General features: G+C 31.7%; 1 protein-coding gene across 1 annotated transcript in view; it reads left to right on the top strand.

The window, feature by feature from the left end:
- Window positions 1-9943, top strand: part of LOC105627257 (rab11 family-interacting protein 2) — a 10243-nt gene extending 300 nt beyond the window's left edge. The window contains exons 2-7 of the mRNA XM_012208581.1: window positions 5063-5101; window positions 6727-6973; window positions 7835-8210; window positions 8431-8711; window positions 9102-9561; window positions 9773-9943. Of these exons, the coding sequence (XP_012063971.1) occupies window positions 5063-5101; window positions 6727-6973; window positions 7835-8210; window positions 8431-8711; window positions 9102-9561; window positions 9773-9943 (1574 nt within the window). The remainder of the gene's footprint in view (window positions 1-5062; window positions 5102-6726; window positions 6974-7834; window positions 8211-8430; window positions 8712-9101; window positions 9562-9772) is intronic.
- The last annotated feature ends 2370 nt before the right edge of the window (window positions 9944-12313 follow it).

The raw sequence follows: 12313 nt of genomic DNA, 5'->3' as shown, positions 1-12313 counted from the left end.
TATATATATATATATATATATATATATATATATATACTCATCTATTATACTATNTACTTTATGNCTTAATTAAATTAATTAGAGCGAAACAATACAAATTAGTGTAAGATAGTATATATAAATGAGAAATTATATATATTATATATACATATATATATATATATATATATATATATCTTTATCTCTCGACAAAATTGCTTGTGGTTAGATTATAGTATCTCTACAGTGAATCATTATATCCTTGTTGTTTGCTAATGAAATGATCACTGTGTTACATTATATATCTCTTGTTGAAAAGTACCGGAGAACGGGTAAAATTTGGTGAATATTGAAAGAAACATCTTCTTTCTTGAAAACAAATAGAGCATTAGTTTAAATAGATCATTTCTTTCCTCTTGACATTTTAATTTTATCGGCAATGCAAATGATACCGCGATTTAATTGAGAATGTGCTATGAGGGTGGTCTGGTTTATATCTCTCGTTATCTTAAATTGAAAAAGACGCAAAGAGAGTATATGCGCAATGAGATACCCACTGTGCGATGTGTCATCATGTCATCGTTGTGGTGCACGCGAAACGTGTATTTAAAAACTGTCTGAGAATGCATCGCTCGGAAAACAATTTTCTCTTTTTTCACATTGCACGCTCACGTCCGACATATTACATTTCTTTCGTTTAAGAATGGTTTCGTTTAAGAGTTTCTCCTCTATAACTTTGCCAGTTAAATTTGTTTTTTATTATATGAAAAAAAGAATTACATAACCGCATCATGAATCTTTGTATTCGTTACGCGCCGAATATCTGGATACTTTCCAAGGATAATTGCATCGATATATTAAAAAGATAATTCTAGAGAGAAACTATAAGAGATGTACAAAAATTTTATGAATTTTCAATGTGTTTTTTTTTTTATAGAGAAAGTGAAATTGTAGATTTTAGAATAGAAATAACAGAATTATAAATCAAAATAAAATTATAGATTCTCTGCCTTAAATTGCACAATTTCCTACAAAAACAAAAGTGTGTCTTGTGGATACTTTCCAAGGATATAATTACATCAACATTACAAAGCGAATTCTAGAAAGAAATAATTATGTACTAAAGACGTACAAAATTATAGTAAATTTCTAAGCGTTCTGTACGCTTTTTCAGAAAAAATAAAATTATCGATTTTAAAATGGAAATTGTATAGAATTATAGATCAAAATGATAAATTTTCTAAAGTTGGCTTCAAATTTAAATATTGATTTCCTTAATGACGCAAAAGAGCACTTTATAAAAAACATGTTAAAATAATTTGTCACTTGATAATTTGTGAAATAATGTTATCTCTGGAGACAAATTAATTGAAGAATTATATTATTATTTATCTTCTTTATTTTTCTTTTTCTTATTTCCTTGGCTTTTTAAGATTATCGTAAAAGAATCATAATTTTTTGCATGATTTGTAACGATTTCTAATAATAATTTCAATTAATTTCAATAGCAATTAAACACGATGCAATCATGCGACTGCATCGTTGTGTTGCAAATAAACGTTAGCTCGTGGAAATATTCTATTGTAAATTATAACACCTGACTGATATTGTTTTATCTTACGTGATAGAATTTATCGTGTTAAAATTTACATACCGAAATTTCGAATGGCGAGCATTCGCTCGATATTTCTTGATCATAACATATCCAATGACTCACTTTATGTATTACTATTATTGATATTACTCATCAGCTGATTTTTAAAACACACGTATATCTTCTCTGATAATCTAAATTTAATCTCCTTTCTCCTTGTCTAATTGTTATCTTTCCTCTTGATTCTTTTACGATAATTTAATTTCCACTAATTTATTATAATCTTACAACATTTAGTATACAGTTTATGAAGTTTTTAATTGGATTACACCGTTCACCACACGAATCGATCATAAGATAAGAACCCTGTTATTGAGAATGCGGCTTAATTCGCGAAAGCATGCTCGCGTTTTAGAGTTCTTGTCTCCTTAATTAGCGCGCGCTAACTTTTACCTTCGGACATTGGCAGGTGTCAAAGTATCGAGAGTATCGTGGCCAAGAATTTCTGTTGCAACGGACACATGTACGGGGGGAAGGAAAGCCAGATATCTATATTCAAAACGGTGACCTACACCAGGTGCGAATCTGGAAAGTTTCTTCAGGATTCCTGATTCAGAGATAATATTCTCCCACGAATTAAAATAAATGTTTAAATAAATGTCAAAATAAATGTTAAAATTATTATATAAAGGCATGCACAAATCACAATTGTTGAACAAGTTCTTATTTATCGTTTTCAATAACATGTGGACTATAAAATTGTAACAGAGAAAATGATTCTTGTGCTATACATCGTATGCATATAATTATGAGTTTCCTCGTCTCGCGATTTCTTCGAATGATAAATTTCCGATTCTTTCGTATATCTTGGTGTACAAAACAGGCAACGCGTGAAAGTATATTTAGCAGTTATTCGATTTTAGCAGTTACTCTCCTTTCCTTTACTTAAAGTATTTCACAACTAAACCGGATACCTAAACAATAAAAATCTTTGAATCTTATGTTCATTCAATTCCGATTATTATTATTTGTTTATCTATAAAACATTTTGACAGAATTTACAGAATTGACACTGAGAAAAAAAATGTTTGACTAAATTAATTTAGTTTGTCTTTATTTCTTTTGATGAAGAATGTATTTAAATCAAACATATTATATCTATTTGATTTAAATGCATGAGGAGGACTTTCAAAATGCGTTTTGTTCAAAATTTATAATTTTCAGAAAACGAAAAAGACAGAAAGAAATTACGCACAAGAAATCTACGCACTTTATAGAAAATATCAATCATTTTATAAAAACATGTCAATCAGTAGGATGTGAAATATTAAACAAAATTGCTTAACAAAATAAAAATGTTAAATAAATGCATTTTGTTTGTTTCTAGTTAAAAAAAACATAATACACTTCGAAATGATTATGTTTTTTCAGCATATAAATTAATGATGAAAAAATGCTTTCTAAACATCTCAAAGTAGCTTACAAGTCAATACTGAATGACTACGCTATCTCTAACTAAAAAAACGAAATTTTGAACAAAACGCATTTTGAAAGTCTGCTCCTCACATATATTCTCCAATAAAATAAATAAAGACAACTTAATTTAGTCAAATAAAGACAAATTAATTTAGTAAAAAAGTTTTTTTTTTAGTACAAATATTTATGTAATACAAAATTCCTTGAAAAAAATTCGCGATAGACTCGAAAAATCTAGAAAATCCTTCGGATCAGTCAAGAAATGTAATTGCGTGTCGTCGAATCATCGCAATTCGATCACGAGACGTTTTTCAACGCACGAAGCGTTGAAAAATGCTTCTATCAGACTAAACGGTATTTGTCTGCGTCTTCATCTTCGTCGTGACGAGTTCAATCTCGACTCTAATCCGTGAACGAGGCAATGGAAGAGTCAGTTCTCCTGGCTCTTCTCTTTCGATGCACGAGAAATCGGAGAATATGTTACTTCCTCGTACTTCATACGTCTATTACGGTTCATCGCCATTGCGCGTGTGAGAACGAGGAAGTGCCTCCGACAGTTATTCGGTAACGCTTCGTGTTACAAGCTAACGGATTACAGTTCGAAGAGAGACAAAGTGCAATTCTTTCCTTTCTTTTTTATCGCACGCATTTATTTTGTAATCATTTTATGAAATCTTTTATGAAATCTTTTATGAAATCTTGTGGATTATGTAAATTCAGATTTCAAGTTCCGCAATGATGCATTTGCAAAGGCCAATATCATGATTTAATAACTCAATACATATTACTGAAAAATTACTGATTTATATTTCATTCGAAATATCGAAAAAGCAAACAAGTAAAATATCTTTTCAACTTTCTTCAATTCCTTATCATCTTAATCTTTTTAGCGCATATAATATATATTTTCTTTTTTTATATCTCGATTAAATACAAAAGAAAAAGTTTTCTGCTAGAAGAGATGACCTTCGTTTGTAATGTGGTGAAATTGTCGGAAAATATTTGAGAATGTTGTAATCGTGTGATTTTATTGTTTAAATTCTTCGATCAAAGTTTCGCAGAAGTTACACGAGGGCTTAATTACAAACTTCAAAGCGTCACGATGCACCATTTTTCATATTTAGCGTGCATAATTAAATCATATTATATAAAATTCGATCGCTTATTACAGAATTCTTAATTTGTTTCACATTTTATTTTCGATGTCATAACTTATATATTATTCATCGTTAAAGAGATCTAAAATGGAGATACTAGAATCTAAAACAGAATCTAAAATGCAAATTGAACACTACTTATTTTATTACATACATATATTACGTCATTTGTTACGAGCTATTTAAAAATATTGTTTATATACAAATATAAAATGTTTACTATTTGTTATATTTAAATTGATACTTTTTATCTTTATAATTTATCTTTATAAATTATGGCGCTAATATTGAAGAAATAAACAACGACATAAGAAATGAAGATCATAAAATAATAATTGATTTCTCAGAATTACGAAAGGGGCGGTAACGTGGTAACTGATACATGTATGATATGTGCAACATTTTTACTCTGATATAAGCGAGAGCGATTATGCACGAAAGCCATGTAACGAGATTTTCTCGTGCCCACGGGTCATGGAAAGTCGATTGAAAAAAAAAGTAGATGTACGCGAGAGCTGTTGAAGAAATCTCTGTTTTCACAATGACTTATTGCCTCGATTTTACGACATTAATATTTAAATACAAGCACGCGATATAAAACGATCGATGCAGTATTTTTGCACGTCATATCTGCTTATTTATGATTTATTTATGAATATATTGTTAATATTAAAAACTCAAATTGAAAGATTAATTTAAATAAAATTTTATCTAATTGGCAATTTATTTTGTATTTTAACATATATTAAAAATAACATAAATTATAGTACGCATAAACATATCATTTAATATTATTCGGTACGTATTCTGCGTTTCTGCGTTTATTATTAGACATTTCATTTTCATTTGTTCACAGTTCAGAGGGCCAAGGATCTACTAACTAAAGGAAAACACAGTGAGTATACGATTTTATGTATTATTATAATTTAATACATTTGAAAATGTTTACTCATTTTGATGAGCTTTTTATTTATGAAAATTTATTAAATATATGTAACAAGATATGCGCGCATTAAATATATTATCATTTAAATATGTGAAAATTAGATAAATTATAAAAAAACCTTCAATCTCCTGATGCCTAAAGCATCTTGAACACAATATCTTAAAATCTCTAAATAATTCAGCTGTCATCCGTTTTCTCTCATTGATGCATGCATCATCACATTTCTTACTTATCTACACGTTATTCATGTGTTTGCGCCAATATTGAGTGACCTCGTATTCCGCGGCTATTTTAGGTCATGAATCATCCGGTTTTCGCTGGCAAGGTAATTTGAGTTTGCAAAACAATACGCACAAATTTTCGTATGTTGCCATATTAATCAAATTCAAATCTCAAGGCGAAATATATGTATATATCGTTATTTCTCAGCAAAATTAAAGTAATGTGATCCATCACAAATTTTTATATTTTACGCATTAAGAAATCGACGTTCTGCTGAAAATAAATATGTCAAGTTTTCTGAGAAGAATTTTTATAAAATTAAGATGCGTCGCATTCATGAACTCGGAGAATACAAAAAAAAAATTTAGAAAGTTTATAAGTTATAATGAAATAAATACAAATCATAAAGTTTGTCATTAAATTTTGTCACTTTGAAGAAAATTAGCATAGGAATTTTACAAAGTGTTTAGAAATGTTAGGACTTTATTTACAAGTTAATAATCCAATTGCAACCAATATAACGTGAGCATGTAAGTTATCTTCTCGACCTAATAATCAGTATAATTGCGCGACGAGTTAATGACTTCCAATGCTCGTCCGCTATACACACATTGTGACATTATTGCTTTTATTAATCATAATGTAAAATAAGCAAATGCAATGCTGCTAACGAAAGAACATACATTATGGTTAATGATAGAATCTGTGGAAAGATATATAAATTAGAAGTTATATGTTGTCGGATTAAATAACATTTCATTACCTGCATGAAAAATAGAATTGAATTATTTCAATTCTATTACATCAATTTCTACAGAGTTGGGAAGCGTTACTTTTTCCGTTACTTTTTAATAATACTTTTTAATAAATGACGTTGCAATTTTTTATAACTAAATATTAAAGTTGTGCCAAGATTAGAAAAGTCGACTTTTCCAATTTTAGCACAATTTTAACGTTTAGTTATAAAAAATTGCAACGTCAGTATCAAATTGCTTATTATAAAAAGTAACGGAAAAAGTAGCACTTTCCAACTCTGATTTCTATTTATACTTAAATTAATTTAATTGTATTAATACGCATCTAATAAATGTGCGCAAACCAGGTAACGCTTTCTTCAGTTAAAATTAAACCGAAATCGGAACCGAATTTTCTCTTTTTTAATATGAATATTAAATAAGCAATCTCTGAAGACGGCAATTCTACAGATCGAGACCAGACATATTTTCTTACCAAGTGAGATCTTTAATTCCCGTTACATACATCTCATTAATCTCCTGACCTCGCTCCCGGTCAACACCGCTCCTCGCCCACGTTACAAAGCAATACCACAAATTGTGAATGTACGTATGCAGAGACCAACGATTGCTTCGTTACAATCACACTCGGCAAGGAAAAGTACCAGACGTCGGTGAAAGAAAAGGCTACCAAGGACGTGGACTGGCATGAGGAATGCGAGCTGTTGATTCCAGAGCAAGGAAATACTGCGGAAATCGTCCTCACCGCTCTACATCGCAACTTCCTGGGTGTCGATGAATTTCTTGGCACTGTCAATATACCACTTTCCAGTTTCGACGTATACGAGAGGCCCAGGAATCGATGGTGTGTTTGCGATAACGTTAATTGTAAATTGCGTTTCATGCAAATCTCTCCCACCTCCCGCCCACAGAAAAATAAGGAAAAGAGATACTCGTTGCGTATCATCTTATCTCATTAATCACTCGCATTCCTTTTGACATTCTTATAGCGTGATGCTATAATCGATCATTCGATTTATGTGGCAATAAGTTTTTGATATGATCAAATATATATTGAATTTTTTTCTTTTAATATATAGGGTGTTTGGAAATTAGTGATAAGTCTATCGCACAGGGGCAGAATTAAACTGGATTAAACTGAGAAGAAAAGTTCTCTACCATTTTGCAATTTTCGATAATAGTTAACAAGATATTAAAATTGCCGAAAATTGGTCTTCAATAATTTTTTACTCAAAATTACTATCAACTTTATAGAAAAACTGCAAGAGACGAAAATTGTTTACTTTCTTCTCATAGAACTCTAAGGATTTTTTTAGAATTTTTTAATACCGTATTGTCTCATGTTAGTAAAAATGAGAAAATGCAGTGCTAAAAAGTTAATAAAAAATTCTGAAAAAATGCATAGAGCTCTATGAGAAGAAAATAAACAATTTAGAAAACTTTTCTTCTCAATTTAGTTCAGTCTGCCCCTGTAGGAAGACTTATTACTAATTTCCAAACACTCTATATAGTAGAGTTTACATTTTGTATAATATTTATCTTTATGCTATTCGTTGTTCGCCAAAAGATTTGTAATTTTTTTTATTGTTAACAAATAAAAAGATTTCAATTATTGGATTTATTAAGATTTAAAATTTGCTTTATAAGACATATTATCTGCACATTTTATCTGTTCTCAATTTGTGAATAAATCCGCTTGTATTAGGTACACTCTTAACAGTAAACCAGGCAAAGAGAACACGAAGGAGAGAGGCGAACTCGAAGTGAGGATTGGCTTTATCGTAAAAGCTGGAAGTCTGACCGACCTAAGTAAAAAGGAGCGTCACAAAAGCTCCTTGGGACAATTGTCCACAGCTGCACAGACAATCGGCGGTAGTTTGCTCAGTATCGGCAGTCTTGAAAAACGCAAAGGCCTAAAGAAATTAGCCAAATCAATTGGAAACAAAGTCAAAGGCAAGAGTAAGAATCGGCTCGATGGAAACAATCTGAACGAGAAGGAGGAACATGAGATCAAAATCACGCGACAAGAACCAGGTGAAGCTGATCCTGGAGTTATTAGTGAGGATGAAGATGAATTCACAGTAAGTAAAAGTAAATAGTACCGTTATACACTAGCGATATCGTTAATGAAGAGTGAAAGGAAGATTTTATTATATTTCTGATTTGGTAAATATAATACACATACATGTATTGAAGATGTATATATATGTATAAACGTAACGAATTGGACGAATACTGAAAATAAATCTGTTCAACAGACTCTGGATATAATTTCTTTAGTTATTTTTTTATCTGTTATAGTTCGATGATTTATCCCATAAAAGTTCGGCCTCATCGCTGAATGCACCCGTGCATCCGGGTGTTAACGGCGGTAATGCTAATGGCATTTCGAATGGCTCGCAGAGCAATGTCTTCAGCGAAGTGCACACGCCACCGGTGCCAATTAACGCCGCTCCGAGCAAACCACCACGGTTTGCTATGAGTGCCTCCACAACCAATCTGTCAAAGGTCGATAATTTAACGAAGGATGACGAATGGGGTTTAAAACTCTATGGCAAGCAGGCGAGCAGCGTGCCTAAAAGGTGAAATGTTTGAAGATATTTATTTTCAACAGGAAAATAGGAAAAATATACAAAGATTAGAAAAGAAACCATAACTCATTTTAATCTAATAAATATTTAACAAAATTAAAATTATATTATATTATAACAGTGATAAAAATATATATAACAAATAGATTGTAATTTTTACGAGTTACACTGAAGATGACATAATAAAGGTTGAAATGTTTACATTTTAAATTACATAGCGATTATAGTGATCGGATTTGGAATATAAGTTAATTTTAATTAGCAATTAACAACTAGCTTGGATTCGTAGCCTTTTTCCTTTAACAATTTATTTTCTATAAATAGATTTATTAAGTAAAATTTATGAGCATGATAAATAATGTTGCATGTTGTACTCGTAAGATGGGACAGCAAACCTAAGATTGTGGTGGACGAACCGAAAGATAACAAACGCGACGTATCGCCTATTCGTTCAACATCACCGATTACATCGAGGTTAAAAGATCTTCCGGAACCTCCCAGTCCCGCGCCGAGGGAAATTCTTTATTCAAAGAACAAAGATGAAAAACTCACTGCAAGCAAGGAGAAACTCGCTGCAAACAAAGAGAAATTTGTGAAAGAAGATAAACCGAAGGATAAGAGAGATGAGAAATGTGATCTACGAAATCTCAAAGAGGAAAAATATATGAAGAAAGACAAGAAAAAAGACAAGGAGAGCAAATTCAAAGACATTAATGATGAGAATCATCTGTCTTCCGAAAGGATTATTATCGGCGGCGAAGATGCCGTTCAGAACGCTACAAATTTTAAAAGTCGCCTGCCGCACGAGGTCCTTAACCAATTTGAAGGAAAATCGAGAGAAGTAAATATCGAAGTGTAAAAATGTTTCCTTTATTTAATTTTTTTGTTTAAATTTAATCTCTTATTAGTTTTTTTATTAAAGAGGAATGTGTAATCGTCTTTTTTTTTATGAAACAAGTTTTTTATTGTAAAACAATTATTTTATTTATTATATTAATTTATTTATTATATTAATTAAATATTTTATTTCGAACAAAGCATTTTACTTGCAGGATCTAATAGAACTGGCATTGCAACTGCAGACGCAAGTCACGGAGAAGAACAAGAGACTTACCGATCTGGAGGATTATATTGATGCGTTGCTGTTGCGTGTGATCGAATGTTCTCCGCGATTACTTCAAAATCCATATCAGAGGCGATTATCATCTCCTGGAAATCAGTAAATCGATAATTCGTGATGAAGCTTTTTCTATCTCCACTTGGGTACCATTCCCTTTTAATTTCTTAGTGATACATTTACTAGACATGACTGATAAGTCGCAAGTGGCTATTTGTTATTAACATTGTTCTATGTTCTAATTTATTTTCTTTTATGCATTATAACTTGAAGAAAAAGATAACGTTCTTGTAGCAGCGTTGCGAAATTTATTTCCTGTATTTATTTATGAGTCCCGCGAGAATATAATCGTAGGACAACCAAGTGTGTGATAATAAGTAAATAGTAATTCCCTTATTATCAGAAGCTATTATATTTATTATCAATACGAACAAAGAATAGGGTGTGGGATGATGCCAGTTAAAAATAATTTACATTTCGTGTAATCCCCTGTCTTCCCAGTAAACAAAACTATCGAAGTTTGTCTCGTTTGCTATTGAGATTTCCGTCCAATTGACATTTGCAAGGAAACGTAGCGAACACGACTGTATCTCTTTTTTTATTATTATCTGTTATAAGTAGGCTGCGTTCGGGGAGCGCGCTATCAACGCTATTTGTGATCATACTATCCTTTCATATTTAATGGACGATGAAGATGAAATGACACAAATAGCGCTAATAGCGTCTCCTCGAATCCAGCCAGAGATTTCTATATTTAGACTGTCAACTTCGCCGCCATGTTTGAAGATAACTTGAAACAGCCCAATATTCAAAGTACATGTACTCTCACATATAAATCATACAAATAATAACACATGTGCATATGTGAACTAAATTAAGGATAAACTCAGAATTAGATTCATTTCTTTTTATTACATAGGAATCAGCAGTCTAAATATAGAAGTCTGTAATTATAAGTTATCTATATCTAAAAACATTTTATAAAGTGAGTAAAAGTTCTAAGATGTGGAACTTCGCGAGATAAATACAGGAAAACACGTGCCTTCCATCGTGTACATGTATACACTCACAATAAATCGAATCATGCCTTGTTAATTAAAGCACTGTTTAATTGCAAGCATTATTGAATAAAGATAATATATGAATGTTCGATGTGGTACATATGTCGCATAATGAATTCCAAATGTTTATTATTATGTGATTTTGAGAGAGAGAAAAAGAGAATATTTATAATTAACAAATAATAAATGAATTTCGAATTTTATACCTCCATTCGCATATATTTCATGTTGTTTTGATATTAAATTTCCATGATGGAAAAATCTTATGTTAATTAATTGATGTAATTTATTTATGGCATTTCAATCGTTTCTAATATTTATTGAAGTTATTGCTTTTCTTTGTAAAATAATTGCAATTTTATAGGAGATAGTCGTTGCATTTGAATTTTGAATTTTTATTGCGATTATGGAACAGTGAAACGCGTCGCAAGCGAGACGTTAATCGGCTATTGCGCCAATTTTCATCGTGTGGAAAACGTTGCCGCGTTCTGTGTGCAGAAGCCAATATTTTTCAAGAATAGAGTGATCACAATGATCACAATGATCACAACTACCTTCAACAGAACATTTATTTTGCAACTGTTGGAAGTTTTTTCGCGCTGATTGAATTATGCTTTTAGATCAAGAAGAAGATAGTCCTATCTCAGCAGAGAATCATAAAACGATTGCAAAACTGTTGTGTTCTGCTGAACGCAGCCATTCATTCATAAAACGAATGGCTGCGTTCAGAGTACTCAACAGTTGAATGAGCGCTCGCTGCTATTGGTCTTTTCACCGAGGGTTTAAACTGAATCAGAATGTAAGAACCAACCAACTATAGTGAGCATTTCTCTGTCGTTTGATTATAACAGCGGAATACTCGACTGTAGTTGGTTGGTTCTTACATTCTGATTCGGTTTAAATCCTCGATGGAAACTGGGCCATTGATATATTCTTCCAAAATACTGATTAGATGATCTAAAAGAATTTACCAATAATAACGAGTGCTCATTTAATTGTTGAGTCCGCTAAACGCAGCCAATATGGTTGCTTCACTTAGGAGATATCGAATCAGAATACATATCAGACTGCCAATCAGAAACTCGGCAATCAATGTCAGGTCTCTATATATAGGACTCTAGTGAATCGTAGTTCATGCCATAGTTCGTGCAGGTTCGTGTTAATTCGTATTCGAGACTCTCGAGAGATTATTCGAGAGACTCGAAATTCTCGAAAGTTTGCCGAATTGCTCGAAAGTTGCAGGTTGTACTGGTTGTAGACATTCGCCAGTTCGGGTCGTTTCGAATTTTTCAGATTTATTTGGATTTCGGAATGCATATCTCTACATAACGTGATCGACAGGACAAGCCCTTCCGCGTGTCCCGTGTGCGGTTTTAGGATTAACTCAACCGACTCATCACGAAAATCGTACGACG

The sequence above is a fragment of the Atta cephalotes genome (assembly GCF_000143395.1).
Source record: "Atta cephalotes unplaced genomic scaffold scaffold00001, whole genome shotgun sequence".
Lineage (NCBI taxonomy): Eukaryota > Metazoa > Arthropoda > Insecta > Hymenoptera > Formicidae > Atta > Atta cephalotes.
This window is presented reverse-complemented; position numbering and strand designations above follow the sequence as displayed.